General features: G+C 37.8%; 1 protein-coding gene across 1 annotated transcript in view; it reads left to right on the top strand.

Annotated features, from left to right (window-relative positions):
• The window catches only part of LOC121863974 (kynurenine/alpha-aminoadipate aminotransferase, mitochondrial-like), a 61,313-nt gene extending 43,538 nt beyond the window's left edge, over positions 1-17,775 (top strand). The window contains exons 6-7 of the mRNA XM_042362833.1: positions 4,523-4,681; positions 17,467-17,775. Of these exons, the coding sequence (XP_042218767.1) occupies positions 4,523-4,681; positions 17,467-17,535 (228 nt within the window). The 3' untranslated portion in view covers positions 17,536-17,775. The remainder of the gene's footprint in view (positions 1-4,522; positions 4,682-17,466) is intronic.
• Positions 17,776-18,189: the final 414 nt, after the last annotated feature.

Here is an 18,189-nt window from a genome sequence, read left to right as displayed (position 1 = left end):
TGACTGGTTCTACATATAAAACTGAAGAAAATAAGACCTTGGTTGTAGCTGTAGTAAAATTAATATGGTTGTTTTAAGTAATGTTATTTAATGTTAATAAATGGAACAATAGAAGTAGCTAACGATAATGATAAAGAAAAAGAGAGATCGCGTATGTAAGTGCGCATGCGCACACGTGAAAACATATCATCATTACTTTACATAAGAATATGAAAGCAACACTTATTTACTGTTCATATATATTTTAATTAATGTTTCTGAATTTGTTTTTATTGAATTAATGTATGTGTGTGCAAAATTAACAATACAATTTATTAATAATACGTGGAATATCAGAGGAGACGAGACGGCTGCCGGCATTATTTATGTTAAAGCTTACGAAACCAGTGACTGATTGGTTCTACATATAAAACTGAAGAAAATACGACCCTGATTTTAGCTGTAGTAAAATTAATGTAAAAAAATAATATGGTTGTTTGAAGTACCTGTAATGTTATTTAATGTTAATAAATGGAAGAATATAAGTAGCTAACCATTAATGGTGAAAAAAATTGTGAGACTGAGCGTATGTAAGTGCGCACATGTGAAAACATATCGTCATTACTCTACATAAGAATATGAAAGCAACACTTATTTACTGCTCATATATATTGAAGGGTTAAATGTTGTACTCTGTATAGACAAGCAGAGAGAGAGAGAGAGAGAGAGAGAGAGAGAGAGAGAGAGAGAGAGAGAGAGAGAGAGAGAGAGAGAGAGAGAGAGAGAGAGAGAGAGAGAGAGAGAGAGAGAGAGAGAGAGAGAGAGAGAGAGAGAGAGAGAGAGAGAGAGAGAGAGAGAGAGAGAGAGAGAGAGAGAGAGAGAGAGAGAGAGAGAGAGAGAGAGAGAGAGAGAGGAGAGAGAGAGAGAGAGAGAGAGAGAGAGAGAGAGAGAGAGAGAGAGAGAGAGAGAGAGAGAGAGAGAGAGAGAGAGAGAGAGAGAGAGAGAGAGAGAGAGAGAGAGAGAGAGAGAGAGAGAGAGAGAGAGAGAGAGAGAGAGAGAGAGAGAGAGAGAGAGAGAGAGAGAGAGAGAGAGAGAGAGAGAGAGAGAGAGAGAGAGAGAGAGAGAGAGAGAGAGAGAGAGAGAGAGAGAGAGAGAGAGAGAGAGAGAGAGAGAGAGAGAGAGGGAGAGAGAGAGAGAGAGAGAGAGAGAGAGAGAGAGAGAGAGAGAGAGAGAGAGAGAGAGAGAGAGAGAGAGAGAGAGAGAGAGAGAGAGAGAGAGAGAGAGAGAGAGAGAGAGAGAGAGAGAGAGAGAGAGAGAGAGAGAGAGAGAGAGAGAGAGAGAGAGAGAGAGAGACTCACTTACGCTTTTTTTTTTTTTTTTTTTTTTTTTTTTTTTTTTTAAGGGGGCTTTAGCCCATCCGGCATAGGTCACTGACCCACATTGGGCCTGAGGGGCAAAAAATTTGATACTCCTGTAATATTAATTCAGATAAGTAAAAAAAAAAAAAAAAAAAATCTATCTACTTATTGGACAAACTAAAATCGTTCCAGACCACGGGAGTTTCCGGACCACAGAATGCCGGACTAGAGAGGTCCAACCTGTACTACCTGAGGCATATACATCGTACTATACTGTATTATATATTAATGGTACAGGTATTATTAAACACAGATTATTACAGTAACATCTGCACTTATTAATGAAAAACAAATAAACAGTAGACACAGTGAAGTGAGAAACCCTTTTGTGTGTGGGGTGGGGGGGTCGCAGTCACCTTTACCACTCTCCCCCCAACTGGACCCTTCTCCCAGGAGGGGAGATCAACTTGCTCAAAGATTATAAATGAAGGAGTTTAGTTTTTCCCTCACAAAATGTCACTGCTTTGACTTAAGAAAATATAACTTGCATTACTGAAATTCTTGTAAGATATAAAACTGAAGAAAATAAGTTTGGTTGTAGCTGTAGTAAAATTAATGTAAAAAAATTAATATATATGTTTTAAGTAATTTTATTTAATGTAACAATAGAAGTAGCTAACCACTAATGGTAAAGAAAAAAGTGAGACTGTAACGCCAACGTATGAAAGTGCGCACATGTGAAAACATATTGTCATTACTCTACATAAGAATATGAAAGCAACACTTATTACTATTCACATATGTTTTAATTAATGCTTTTGAATTCAAAACAAAAATGCTACTCACCAGTGGTGGTAAAGTTGAAAACATAAGGACAGCCAATGTTGTTGTGTGAGTTTCTACTCGGATGACAAAGTTGCTAAGTCATCAGGTTCAACTCTGGCTGAAGCTGTAGCTTTCCATAATGTTGCCAAAGCTGTTGCTGAAGCTGTTACAGGTTGACAATCCTTTATCCGAAATTCTTGGGGTCAGAGGCATTTCGGATTTAGGAATTTTTCGGTTTTCAGAATGGTTAGTTTTTTTTTTTTTTTTTTTTTAGCCCACCCGGGCACAAGTCACTGACCCACATTGGGGCCTGGGGGGTGAAAATATAATAAAAATTATGATAATAATAATTATAATAATACAATAATAATAATAATTCATAGGTCCAGGTCGTGTTTCTCACTTTTGATCTTTTTTTCAATCTTGTATTATTATTATTTTATTATTACAGTATTATTATTATTATTATTATTATTATTATTATTATTATTATGAATTTGATGTTGTTCCTGAAGCTGTAGCTGATGCTACAGCTGAAGTAGATGGTGTAGCTGAAGTTGATGGTTTAGTTAGTCCTTCGAATAATAAAATTTTCTAAAGAACCTTGCACGGTTGCTTTCTTATTCTCATTATACATCTTTATGTAGGTCATATGCATTTTTCACGTCCCTGTTTATTTTAATACTTCGTTCTGTTAATGGATCCAATTCAGAAAATATGTTCATACCTTGCTCCATGTGAGCAAATGCTTCTGCCAAACGCTTAGTCATACACGTGTGAGATGAGGTAGGGTTCTCTGTTGGTGTGTTTGTGGTCAGGTCATGTTGTTCTTTTTCAAGTTGTATAAGTTCTTTGTTAGTCAGGTCTTCTCCGTGACTGTTTAGCAGCTCCTGAACATTTTCTTCATCAACTTCTTCAAGTCCTACAATGTGCTTGGCAAGTACAACAATATTTCTTTGAATGTTTGGCATGGTTTCCTCAAAACCTTTGAAGGTTTTTACACATATTCCGGCCTCAATTTCCTCCACACACCATTTATGTTGTCGTCTGTTACTTTCTTCCATGACTTTCCAATGTTTTTAATAGCTTTTAGAATATGATATCCATAACCCCCAGTCCTGCTTTGGCAAACTTTATTTGCACTTAACAGAGTTGTAGACAGAGCACTTTCTTTAATTTTTTCTCCATTTTTACGGATAGTTTTCACTGTTGATTCCGCCATCCCCGAAGCATGCGAAATATCCACACCCCTCTCACCTTTTTCACATCGTTTTAACACATCAAGTTTTCGGCTAAGCTTATACACTTTCTTTTAGTTTTTGAACCAGCACTACCATCACTTGCTCTCTTGCTCATGTTGAATAGGGACTCAAAAATGTCGTAAGAAACCTGAGAAAGTTTTTCTCCTGTTCCTGTTCAGATGCATTAAAACAAAGGGACCACCAAGCTCCGACTGTTGTTTACTGGCGATGCGCATTACCACTCATTAGCCCGGCAGCTTCTTTGTGCAAGGCGCTCCTTTGTTTTTTACAGTATTTGTTTTTTATAATACATATTGGGATTTAGTTATTATTTATATGAAAATGTAATTTTATATTATTTTTATTATATTTTCATCGAAAATACGATTAAAATAATGACGTAAATTGAATTGGGTCTTAAATTAACTAGGATCTTAAATATGAATAGTCGTTGGTCGAACCATCATTATCGGAGGCTTTACTGTATATGGACTACTCATGAGAGCAAACCTTGGCAAAACATGAATGATTAAAATGAGAGTGCACTTTTTAATACATAAAATTAGGAAGAAGTAACTAAATAAGTTAGAGAAAACTTAATTGTCTCTTGTCCTACCGAAATGTATGCAAATAAAACATAGGGAGTAACAGTAGAGTGGTGGGTGCATCCTAATTTAAGTGAACTGGAATGCCAGTACAACTTAACAACTTATAAAGAGATAATACACTAAGGCTTTCAGCATTATAAATTGTGCTCTGTTGCATAGAAAAAATCAAAGAGTTATCCTAATGAGATGATACGATTCTCCATGGAACCGTCGTCTCAGACAAGCAATTGGTCTGTAAAACTAGAATGATATAATGGCCTGTAGTGACAGGAGATGAGGTAGATTTTCAGAGAATCAGATGTAGAGATTGAAAAGTGAATAGCATGGTAAAGGAAGTAAGTTTGATAGGTGGTATTGAAAGGGCTTAAGTATACATGTGAGAAAATATCTGAAGGTGCACGAGGGATTACAGAGTGAGTGTTTACCAGAATGGAGGGTCTTGTGGTATATTGATAAATATAGTTCAGCAATATTCTTTAGAATGTTGAGTCAGTCTATGTGTGGATTTCAGGTGCCAAAAGTACCAGACACGTGGGATATGATTATGGAGCGAGCTCTACAGAAGAATGTTATCCTCGTCCCAGGCAAAGCCTTCATGTGTGATCCATCTTTACCTTGCAACTACATGAGAGCTGCCTTTTCAGTTGTAACACCAGAAATGATGGACAGGGTAAGTTTACATAATTTTTTTTATGAATTTTCAAAATTACTTTTTTATATATTTTATTGGCATTGTTATGTCTCAGATGCCAGTGTATGCATGACTTCTTGGTTGCATCAGGAAAAAAAGTAAGAGTTAACATATTTGGCAAAAGAATTGTAGTTCTTTTTTTGTGTTTATTGTGGTTTTATTGTAAAGAGTAGCAGTAAATATTATTTAATGGTTATGTTATATACAGTCTCTCCTCGACTTACAACAGGGTTCCGTCCCGACGACCAGGTCGTAAGTCGAAAAGGCGAAAATAATACATAGAAATTCTAAAATGAAATACAGTACAGTAAAAGTAATCAATAATGAAAAATTAATAAAGTGTTACTGTGCACTTACCTTTAATGTAGTCAGCTGAATGCACACAGGGCTTCAATAATTTTTTAATTAAGCATGGAGACTACATTAATTGGATGAAGCAGAGGAGGAGACAGGGCTGGGTGGGTCATCAAGTTTGCTTTCTTCAGACAGGCTAACATACTTGCTTGTTGATGGTAATGGGGCGTGAGGAGACAGCAGTGGGGGACTTCTTAAAAAATGTCCAATTTAGACTGCACAGTTTTACTTTTCTTTTCATTGTAAATCTCCCTGTAGCAAGCAAGTGCATCTTGGATCATTCTCTCAACTTTTGCAAAATGCTCAACATTTTGATCCATTTATTCAAATATCTGCATCCCCTTATTCATAGTAGCAAATGCCTCTGCCATTTGTTTCACTGAAAACTTTTTGGGGGGTGCAGGTACTTCTTTTACATTTTGTCTCTCTTCTTGTTCTGCAAATTTCTGGGCCTCCAGTTCAATAAGATCCTCGTTACTGAGCTCTTATGCTACACTTTCCACCAACTGCTCAACATCTTCATTATCAATTTCTAACTCCAGCTTCATCTTCATTAAATCCTTTGAAACTGTTCACATATCTTTTCAGGACCTTCTTCCATATTCCATTAATGCACTGACCTGTAACCTCATCCCATGCTGCAGCTATGTTCTCTGTACATTGCAAAATGTTGTAGTCCTTCCGAAACTTTCCGAGTGTTTTCTCACCTTCAGTGGCAGCAATAGCCTTAGTGAAGGTCGTATGAACATAATACGCTTTAAAAGCAGCAATAGCACCTTGATCCATGGGTTGGATGATAGAGATAGTGTTAGGTGGAAGGTAGACTACCTTCCAGGTGTGGTGGGTGTCCCGGAGCATTATCTAAAAATAATAAAATCTTGAAGGCAACCCCTTGTTGCAGACAATACTCCTTGGCTCGTGGAATGAAACAACTCAGGAACCAATCCTCAAACAGTGTTAGGGTCATCCATGCTTTCTTATTTCTGCGATGAAACACTGGCTGTGTGCTTGCTGACATTTTTAAAAGCCCTTGGGTTCTCTGAATGGTATATCATGAAGGGTTTTACCTTGAAACCAGCTACATTCCCCCCCAACAGAAGTGTGATTCGGTCTTTGAATGCCCTGAATCCCGGCATGTTTTTTGCCTCTTTGTGGATGTATGTCCGTTCTGGCATGCGCTTCCAGAATAAGCCAGTTTCATCACATTAAATATTTGCTCAGGCAAATAATTTCCTTCCACGATGACACGATCTAGCTCCTCCTTAAAAGCTTCAGCAGCACCCACATCAGCACTTGCTGCCTCTCCACTCACCTTTATGCTGTGCAAACTGTAACGTTTCTTAAACCTTTGGAACCACCCATGACTTGCTGTGAAGTTTTGGTCGCACTCATCTCCTGCCTGCTCTTTCAAACTTCCGAAAAGGCTTCTTGCCTTTGCCTGTATGGTTAGAAGGCTTAAGGGTACATGCTTTTGCAGCTGATCTACCATCCACATCACAACTAATTTCTCCATCTCATGAAGAGGACCTTGTCTTTTTTTCGTTATTATTTTTCCCTTTATAGGTGCTGATCCTTTCACTACCTCACGAATTCGTGCCTTGTACTTCAAAATTGTTGATATCGTCGAGTGAGAGAAGCCTAGGTCGCGTGAAATGGTTGTTACCGTTTTTCCATTTTCATATTGCATTATTATTTTCATTTTCATCTCAAAAGTAATTGACTGTCTCTTTGTCTTCTCAGCACCACGAAAACTCTCACTTTTATGCTTGCCAGCCATTTTAAAGGGAATTACAAACGAAAATTTTGTCAGTACACAGCGCGATCACTAACAACAACAACGATGGCCAAACAACAACTGAGTGGGCTACTGCGTGGATGCTGTACACCACGAGGCGGCCCAGCCCAAGCTGTCGTACGGGGTCACATTACGACCAAACGGTGGGACTCGAAAATACGTAATGTGAAAAATATTTTATACCACCATGGCGGTTGTATGTCCGGGTTGTCGTAATTTGAGGAGGAGACTGTACTTGTGTATAAACCAATCTCATATAGTTCGACCCCTATTTTTTTTATAAAAATGCCAGATTTTTTTCATATCTCTTGTATAATGCGACCCTAGCCTTTGAGAAATATTAGGCATACTCCTAGACATAATGTGTAGCAAGACACCGGATTCACACCAACCTGTATTGCCCATGACCACCACCACCATAACAGCTGATGCTATGACCAGTGTTATCAACTCTGAAATTGAATTCTCCCAGTTACCAACTCCTATGAGGAATAAGATAAAATAATATATACAGTGCAGTACTGTAAGTCCTCGCTTAACGTCGGGGTTACGTTCCTGAAAATGCGACATTATACAAAACAACGTTAAGCGGATCAATTTTCCCCTTAAGAAATAGATAAAATCTGGGAGTTGCGTTTGTGAGCCTCCCTTTGCTCCATGAAATACATTACATATACAGAAAATTATTGCTATTTCCATGGAAAATAGTGCATGCATTTTCAACTACAGGTTGTACCTCTCTAGTCCGGCAACCTCGGGACCTGACCGGTGCCGGACCATGGAAATTTACCCTTTTCCTGGATAGATAGTGACTTGTGCTTATGGCTGGAAGCACTAGCACCACTTTCTCTGCATCATGGTCTCTTTGAAGACATATTGAAGGGTTAAATGTCGTATAGTAGCTTCTCAAATTTCGTGAGTTTTTAATTTTTAACGTATTTTATTGGAACACAAAAAATAAATAAATAAAAATTTTGACGGCGGAAACTTGAATTTCGACGGGTTTGAACGGCCCGCCAACGTGCAGACGACGTGCATAATCGTGTAAACAGCGTCATTTCTCTTATGTACAAAAGATTCATTATTGTTTATTACTGAATGTCTTTTTTATTGAATTAATGTTTATGTGTGCAAAATGAGCAATACAATTCATTAATAATACGTAGAATATTAAAACACACGAGGAAATGACACAGCATTGTTTTCGTTGATTACAAAACCAGTGACTGACTGGTTCTACATATAAAACTGAAGAAAATAAGACCTTGGTTGTAGCTGTAGTAAAATTAATATGGTTGTTTTAAGTAATGTTATTTAATGTTAATAAATGGAACAATAGAAGTAGCTAACGATAATGGTAAAGAAAAAGAGAGATCGCATATGTAAGTGCGCATGCACACACGTGAAAACATATCGTCATTACTTTACATAAGAATATGAAAGCAACACTTATTTACTGTTCATATATATTTTAATTAATGTTTCTGAATTTGTTTTTATTGAATTAATGTACGTGTGTGCAAAATTAACAATACAACTTATTAATAATACGTGGAATATTAGAGGAGACGAGACGGCTGCCGGCATTGTTTATGTTAAAGCTTACGAAACCAGTAACTGATTGGTTCTACATATAAAACTGAAGAAAATAAGACCCTGAGTTTAGCTGTAGTAAAATTAATGTAAAAAATGAATATGGTTGTTTGAAGTACCTGTAATGTTATTTAATGTTAATAAATGGAACAACATAAGTAGCTAACCATTAATGGTAAAAAAAAAAGTGAGACTGCTCGTATGTAAGTGCACACTATGTGAAAATATATCGTCATTACTCTACATAAGAATATGAAAGTAACACTTATTTACTGCTCATATATATTGAAGGGTTAAATGTTGTACTCTGTACAGATAGTTCTGCTATAACGCGATAGTAGTGTTCTTGTAAAACATCGTGTTATAGAAATTCGTGTAATAGAAATAACAGGGCTTATGGAGAAAATAGGGTTAGGTGCAGATTACTCCAAATCGAAAAAAAAATTCGTAGTTAGCCGAACACAAAGGATAGCACAGTCTAAATAAATGTTACATTCATATCTAATAATGAAATCATACAGTAAATGTTACACTTTACCTTGAGAAAATATGAATAATAACTTGATGGGGGAGAAGGGTGATGTTGAGGAGTCATGAAACATCAAGCTTTTCTTCAAGTGTTATAGCCTTTCTTTTACGATCACCACCGGAAATGCGATCACCAGAACGCTTCCCAGAGATATTCTTCTTTTCCATAGTCACAAAATTGGAGAAACAGTAATCAGAATTCACTGAGGACACTTAAAAGCTTCACGTGTTTCAAACAAAGTGTGGAGTAAACAGAGCGCGCGGGTCTAAAACGCTATGTATTTTGTTTTTCTCTTATTTAAAATTTTACATTTTACATATACTGTACAGGTATACTGTATACATAAATATTACATAAATTATTTCTGCAATTCTTCACAAACAAAACACATAAATCAATTGAACATGTGATGTCGAACGTGAACTGTAAACACTGCATAACCCCGCACCAAGCCACAATGTACAGTACACTTTAAACGCTACTTATTTTGTTTTTCTCTCTTATTTAAAATTTTACAATTTACATATACTGTACAGGTATTTCTTCACAAACAAAACACATAAATCAATTGAACAAGTGATGTCGAACGTGAACTGTAAACATTGAGCCAAGCCACAACACTGTACAGTACACTTTAACACTTTAAACGCTACGTATTTAGTTTTTCTCTTTTATTTAAATTTTTACAATTTACATATATATATATATATATATATATATATATATATATATATATATATATATATATATATATATATATATATATATATATATATATATATATATATATATATATATATATATATATATATATATATATATATATATATATATATATATATATATATATATATATATATATATATATATACCTGTATAAGTAAATTGTAATTTACATATTATTCATATTATGCTAGAGCGCCCACAAAACATGAGAAACGTTTGAGTCCCCCAGTAGAGATGTCCGTTCTCCACCACTTCAGGATGTCTTAGTCCTCTGTTTTCTTTTTGTGTACTCGCTCAGGGACTCAAGTATTTCTGTATATGACACAGGATGATAAGGGAATTTGAATTTATTTGTTTATTTATTTATATAAAATATACTGTAATACATTAAATATACTGCAACTATTTTCTTTAATTTATATACGTGTTTCGCGAAAAAGGGAGGCTACATTTATGGTGATCGCTAAGGACCAAACTCCGAATCCATGACGTGACTTCTGTTCATTATTTATATCCTAAATTTACCACTGTAGGTAGTTTCAAGAATTAATGCAGTCATTTACTGAATATTCTTTGCAAAAAAATTAATTTTAAATGAATTATTTATAAGAGATAGGTATTATGATCAGTAAATATACAGATATGCATTACTGACCACCTCCGAACACAAGGACGGCTAAAAATAGCCACAGGCGGTCACAGTCAAGGTCACTTTCCCTTTCTTGTCACTGGCAAATGGGGGGGTGGTGATAATAGCAGCTGTGTTTATTACGGTATGTTAGACTGGTTTATAATACATTTTTATTATTTTAATATACCGGTAATCTTCATTTTAATCCAGCTTCCCAAACGTAAGTTTCAGTATAAAATAATTAGTGGTACTGTAGGACCTTGTGAGTGGTTTACTGTATACATAAATATTACATAAATTATTTCTGCAATTCTTCACAAACAAAACACATAAATCAATTGAATATGTGATGTCGAACGTGAACTGTAAACACTGTGTGTGATGTAGAGATTAAAACGCTATGTAATTTGATTTTCTCTTTTATGTAAAATTTTACAATTTACTTATAATATATAGGTATACTGTATACATAAATATTACATACATTATTTCTGCAATTGTTCACAAACAAAACACATAACTCAATTGAACATGTGATGTCGAACGTGAACTGAAGCCACAACAACCGTTCGAGTGGAATCGCGTTAGAGCAAACGAGTTCGCGTTTTACAAATATCGTTCCTCAATTCATAAATCGCGTTCGAGCAAATTCGCGTTGTCAAAACACGCGTTATAGCAGAAACCTCACTGTACCTCACTGTATAGACAAGCAGAGAGAGAGCAGCCGAACTGCCGGATGTAAACAAAACCTTAATTTCCCGCGGCTTTTTTTTTTTTTTTATGGGGATTAGCCCACCCGGGCATAGGTCACTGACCCACATTGGGGCCTGAGGGGCAAAAATTTAATACTCCTGTAATAATAATAATAATTCAGATAAAAAGCTGCCTATCTACCTATTGGACAAACTAAAATCGTTCCGGACCACGGGAGTTTCCGGACCACAGAATGCCGGACTAGAGAGGTACAACCTGTACTAAGTTTGTATTAGTACTCACAGATGGGCGGAGGTGGTAGAGCGAGTGTGTGGTGGGCTGTGAAGCGGAGGAGGCGGATGGCGGGAGGGGAGGAGTATGGCGGGAGAGGAGGAGGGTGGTGACTCACTGAGACTCTGCGCTGCCTCCTCCTCCTCCTCCTCCTCTTCCTCTTCTGTTCCTCCATCGCTGTTTGCTCCTCCTCCGTTGATGTTTGCTCCTTCTCCGTTGTTGTTTGCTCCACCTCGGCTGTTGTGTGCTCCTCCTCATCTGTCGGCTGTTGTGAAGATGCTGCTTCTGCCGTCCCGCGACGAAAAAATGAATCCAGTGTTGACTGCTTGGTGCTACTCTTCTTTTTTCCTTATACATCTCAGTGTAACAACCAAGACTGTTATCAAGGCTGCATTGAGCCTTTAAGTTACATTCTCTATTTGTGTCGTCATCTGTAAGGATTTGCTTTCCTTGCTGGATCATGTTGAACGCTTCTGCCATCCTCTTGGAAGTTAGCGTTCGCTGAGGTTTCTGAGGTTTCTTCTTCGTCGTCGTCGTCGTCATCGTCGTCGTCTTCAACCGGACTGTGTTCTGTTAACAGTTGCAGATCTTTGTTGGTGAGCTCTTCTGTATGGGTTGCCAGGACATCCTCAATATTCTCTGATTCCAGCTCATCAAAGCCTGCTTGTCTAGCCAAGCCCGAGTGTTGACGCACTCGGGCCACAATTTACACCACACACCATTCAGGCAACTTTCTGAAATCTCTTCCCATGCCTTGCCAATGTTGTCAATTGCCTGAAGAATGTTGAAGCCGCCCCAGTATTCTCGGATCGTACGTTTATTTTCTCCGTCTGTAGTCTTGAGCAGCTGGGCCATGGTACCGTGTAAATAATACGCCTTGAATGCGGTTATGATGCCTTGGTCCATAGGCTGCATCAGTGCTGTCGTGTTGGGAGGCAGGAATACAACTTTTACACTGTCATGCAAGTCGTCGAGATTGGGAGGATGAGCTGGAGCATTGTTAAGGATCAGAAGAATTTTGAAGTCAAGGTTCTCCTTGGTACAGTATTCCTTCATTGCAGGGACTGCGTACATGTTCAACCATTGGCTAAATATGGCGCCAGTTATCCCTGCCTTCTTATTTGCCTTGTAGATCACAGGAAGCTGATCCTTAGAATAACCTTTCAGGGCCCGTGAGTGGCAGCTTGAAAATTCAGGATAGGCTTCAGCTTGAAGTCGCCAGCAGCGTCAAGCGGTCTTTTGCCACTTTAAGATCTGGTGCTCTTTTCTCCTCCTTGGAGATATAGGTCCTCTTAGGCATCCTCTTCCAAAGGAGATCAGTCTCATCCACATTGAAGACTTGCTTCGATGAGTAGCCTCCTTCCTGGATAATCTGCTTGAATTCAGGCGGGAATGTCTCGGCAGCAACCGTATCTGAACTAGCAGCTTCACCAGTCATCCTGATGTTGTGGAAGTTATAGCTGCACTTAAATCGTCGAAACCATCCTTGGCTGGCCGTAAAGGTCTCTTCCTTCGATCCTTCACCCTCGGTTTCCTTCATGTCGTCAAACAGTGATCTGGCCTTATGCTGGATAACCATAAGGCTCAAAGGCTCATTGCGTTGATTCTGGTCCCCCTGTAAGAGCGTAATCTTACACCTTTTATTTTTATTATTTTAATATTTAATTTCTTCTAATAGGTTTCTTTTTATGGTTATTTCATTGCAAGTTACTTCAACCTCTGACCTGTGGTAGCGTGACTCGAGGGTTAGGGCACATGGGTATATGTAATTATGGTATCAAGCAATAGGAAGGAATAACGGTGAACAACTGCAGGTGAATAATAGTCCCAACATACAAATAAAATGGTTTATTAAAAACATAAAATGGTTTATTGAACGTATAAAATGGTTATTAAATGACGTTAGATTCCATGAACAATTATAGGAACTCAACTACAGGGTCAACTTCCTGGTTTAACTTATTTTGCACTGTTGCATTAGGTACAGTTCCCACTACACCATGACTGGGTGTATATGTACAAGGACACACATAAAATCTCTCTCAGCATCTTAAAGCACCATTAGTACCCGTGGCAATGACGCCTGTTACCACGCTTGACTGTTCAAACAGCACCAGACATAATACTCAAACAGCACCAACCATGGTAGTCTTCCCACCACGTGGCACCTTGGCACCCACTCCGACAATTCCGGTGGACGCCTACAGGTGTCCTCGGAGGAATAACACAGCCACCAAATAGCTCTACTGAGTCATGGACTCATCCAACAATGATGGGGGCTGGCAGTAGTTTACTTGGCCTGATGTTCTTATATCACTACGTGGGCAGTGAACACGTCAGGTGAAGGCTGGCCAGTTCTCTGGGCCCTATAGGTGGTGGTGGGTTCCTGACGCTCGGGTTCACGAAGTTACCCGAGTTTACCGGCCTTCATCCATCTCCCAAACTAGTGTAGGGCATCCCCAAGCTAAAACTCGTGGCCTACGACGCCTACAGGAACCTGTGGGTAGAGGGAGTTTGGACGCTTGACTCACGTGGTTGAAATGAATATCAACGTTTCAAAAGGACGTAAAGGGCGTAAAAATACTTCACTTAAACCACATCAGTTACGTTATTGTATCACTTGCATATTCAAACTATTAACTCGGTCAAAATCACTTAAAATGGCGAGTTATAATACGGAGAAATGGACATACCTGTGGGTGGAGGGAGTTTGGGCGCTTGACTGACGCTTGAAAACGTCTGCCGCACTCCCCACCCACACTAAATTACGAATGCCACTCACTCAACTATTTCAATGTACTACGTTACTGTATACTCTGACGTTTGAAACTGAGACTACAAACTCAGTTTCATTCCCTAATACTATTCTCTTTTCAAACTATGCTCTGACGGAGCTATCAAAGGCAAGAATTAAATTGATTTCAAAGGTTCTGGATGGCAATCCCGGTGGGCGGAGCCTAAGCCAAGTAGCGTCCGACTACATCTACAAAGAAAGCTGGTCTGATGGTTCCCTTCAGGTAAATTAATTAATTCCATAATTCACATCCTTACAACAATTTCACTATGAGTATCAGGGTCTCTGATATTCATAGGTGAAAAAGAGCTGGTTAGAGTACAGTTTTAGAGCAAAATCACTTAAGCACACGAATGATGTGAAGTCGTAACAAGGACTGGCTTGGCATCGCTTAGGGACGTTCTGACGTTCCACGAGTGAGGGCAGCGCGCTGAGCCGAGAGAGTGTAGCGCGGCCAGACAAGAGCGGGTGATGCGCAGTAAAAAGTAGTCCGTGACAACGCAAAACAACGTTGTACAGAGTCACCGGGACGTTAAACAAATTTTTGGTGTCTAAAATTTAGCGACGTAATGCTGAAACAACGTTAAGTGGGCCAACGTCAAGTGAGGACTGACTGTACTAATAAATATGAAAAATAAATAAATAAAATAAAACCAAAAATACTGTACAGTGACCCCTCGTTTAACGAACGCCTCGGTTAACGAAATTTCGGTTAACGAACTGCCTTCCATAAGGATCTTCATTTCGGTTAACGAACAAAAATTCGGTTAACGAATTTCTTACGAACCGACCTCAACATGTTTTCGCTTGCACTGGCCGGGCAACCAGCTTTAGTATCAGTCCACCAATACATTAATCGGTTCTAGGGCTTAAATTCCTAACTATTTTAGTAAATATCAAGAAGTTTATACTATTCAATAATTTTAAAAGTTTAATATTCAATTTTTTAGTCATTTTAACAATTATTGAACATAATTGAAGGTAAAGTGACTAGTTTAAAGCGCAGCATCCAGCCTCTTAACACAGCAAACAGGCGTTAGTCTCTCTGTTTTCACTGGAGGTAACATCTTGCTTGAGACTCTCTTCAACTAAACGCTTTTTTCTGTGTTTCCAAGCAAATTATTGGTCATTTTGAAATATATTTTACATATTGACAATATATAATGCAGTACAGTGTTGATTTAAAGAAAATAATCTTGAAATACACCAAGAGAACTAAAATTTTATGGGTGAAATGGTGCCATGGGGTGACTTCTCTTCCACCCCAATGCCTTCTCTTCTTCCTTCTCCTCCACCCCCATTGTAATTCCCATCATCATCATCATCATCCAGGAGCCTTCTACATACACACCTCAAAGTAAGTGAACTTTTCTACCATTTTTGTTGAATTTAGGAAATTTTCGGTGAGCTGGAACCAATTACCCAAAAACCCATTGAAACAATGGTTTCGGTTAACGAACTTTTCGGTTAACGAACGACCTTCGGGAACGGATTGAGTTCGTTAACCGAGGGGTCACTGTATTGCCATTTGACTGCTGGACGACGAAATTTGTCAATCTAAAACCAAAAATACTGTATTGCCATTTGACTGCTAGACGGCGAAATTTGTCAATCTTTTCATTACTCACGAGAGACAGCTCAGAATAGCTGAGATCCCTGCTCAATGAGAACTCTTGGCACACGAAGAAAGTTTCGTCCCTTTTGTGTTTTGTATGACCTTTTTTTTAACATTCTCTATCTAAGATTGTGTGGTCATGTAACATAATAAAAAGAAAATTATGTCTTATCTACCCAAAATTACAAGCTTAAAGGTAAATGTACCATAGCTCACAACATGGCCTGGAGTGGTAGGGAAAGGGCTAGGGGGATGTGGCTAGTGATGGGTCTTGTGTTACTCTTAAAAATACAAAACAAATTTAAAATACTGAAAAACAAATAAAAATATAAAAAGATGTAAGGAATATTATCATAGATGTAAAGTAACAGCCTACATGGTAAGTCAAAAAGCTGAAGCAAACTCTCAACTCCCTGTACCTCTTTTCCCAGCATTCATAAACCATACCACCCACCTTTCTTATGTTATTTAACAATTGTGTTACTTCAAACAACATATTAATACAATGTAGATGAAAAAATGCAGCTAAAACCGTTAGGGAAAACTTAAATGAAAGTTTTAACACAACCGCCATACGGTATGCATAGTTGCTGGCTGTTTGGCCTCAGCACTCACCATAGCAACACAGCCAAGCTGGGACACTACCTCTGCCGACTCCTTAGCAATGCTATACACACACACACACACACACACATTTTTCATGTTTTTGACCTTATGATGATTATTTATTCTACAGTACTTGATTTGCACAATATGTATGTAGGATTCTGTGTGCATGTAACCTATATCTACCAGGAATTACAAGTTGAAAGATAACCCTAACACCTCACAGCTCGGCCTGGTAGCAAGAGGGCAAGGAGGATGTGGAACATCCTGTGGCTACAATGACAAGTCTAACTTGACAAATGACAAATGCAAATGAAAAAAAAAATCCATAAATCTTCAGTTGTATTGGGTAAATGTAGATTTAAAATGTTTACAGTATACAGTGAATGAGGTTTGGTTCTTTTGTAGCAACATAAAGAAAGAATCTAGGGGTATGGTAAGCAAGGCCATGATAAAGGAGCTTACTGGTAAGGTTAGCCTACCGTGAGCATGTACTGGGTAGCTATTGTTCACTGTAAATGTCCCACAGAAATGCATGAATTTTAGCCTCTCGAAGGTACTACTGTATATGTATACACAGGTACTTCGATCCCCAACTTTTTGCATAAAAATTTGATCATTAAAACTCTAACTGTTTTCAGGTATATGGTAGTTCTCATTGCAAAACTGACTTACCTACTTCCCAAGGTTGCCATCAGTAATTGTTGTTTAGCTTTATGTACCACAGTAATAAATATCTGCATACAGAATTACCATGCTATTCCAAGAGTTAAGACTCTTACACCTAAGAAGTTAACCCTAACAGTTTTCTGTGTAGATAACTTTTCCAACTGTTGGCAACTAATCATCATCACTATTACCAGAATGTTACGACATTGAAAGTCATTTTAAACTTCCCTGGTTTAGTAACACTTATTTATTTTTATTTGATTGTACAATATTTAAAAAGTTGCATTCTATTTTTTTTAATAATAATAATATTAAAATAATTTGACTTTTACAAATTGTTTGAATTTGTATGATGAAAATTTTAACTTCATGTGACTTGTGTGTTTGGTTATATCAGTGAAGTATGTGACTAAAGTAATTCTCATTTTCTACAATGGAGTAAACATCTATTTTCTTTATTTTTTGCAGGGACTTGAATGTCTAGCAGAATTGATTCGTGAAGAAATCGATCTTCAAGAGACTTGTTCTGTTGACTGACCTAAATTATTTATCTTTTTTAAAGGTATTGAAAACAATACTATATGATAATGCCTAGTCATGCAAAATCTACTGTTCAGTAATATCTCAAGCAAAATGTGTATAATTTTTTGTTACTCCTTGATTGTGCTGATCAAGTTTAAATTAATGAAGCATGAAACAAAATCATGTTCCAGCTTCATTAATTTAAAATTTTTATACCTGTAGTGTGTTATTTCATAACATTTTTGAATCTTTAAATGCCATCTTTTATTTGCCTCATGCAGGACAACCCTCTTTAGATTGATCAGGAGAGGTGATAGCAACCCTGTAAACGTTTCTCCTAATTGATTGACTGGCTAAGGAAAAAAATTCCCTATCTGCAGGGTTTTTTTTTGGGTGGGGGGGGGATTAGCCCCCCAAGGTACAGGTCAATGACCCACATCAGGGCCTGGGGGCAAAAATATAATAATAATAATAATAATAAAGGACCATAAATTGGGAGCATAATGTGTTGTCTAATGGTAGACCCTGCTGCCATATGGCATCACAAAAATTTTGAACAATTCCCAGGCTGCAGATCTGACTTTCTGCCTCATCTACACACAATTGCAGGGTCTCAATTGTCTCTCTTACTATTGACAACACAACATATATAAATTTTCTCACTCTTCA

The sequence above is a fragment of the Homarus americanus genome, unplaced genomic scaffold (assembly GCF_018991925.1).
Source record: "Homarus americanus isolate GMGI-L3 unplaced genomic scaffold, GMGI_Hamer_2.0 scaffold3434, whole genome shotgun sequence".
NCBI classification, from domain to species: domain Eukaryota; kingdom Metazoa; phylum Arthropoda; class Malacostraca; order Decapoda; family Nephropidae; genus Homarus; species Homarus americanus.
The sequence above is the reverse complement of the archived record's forward strand: the minus strand, read 5'-3'. Positions and strand labels throughout refer to the sequence as shown.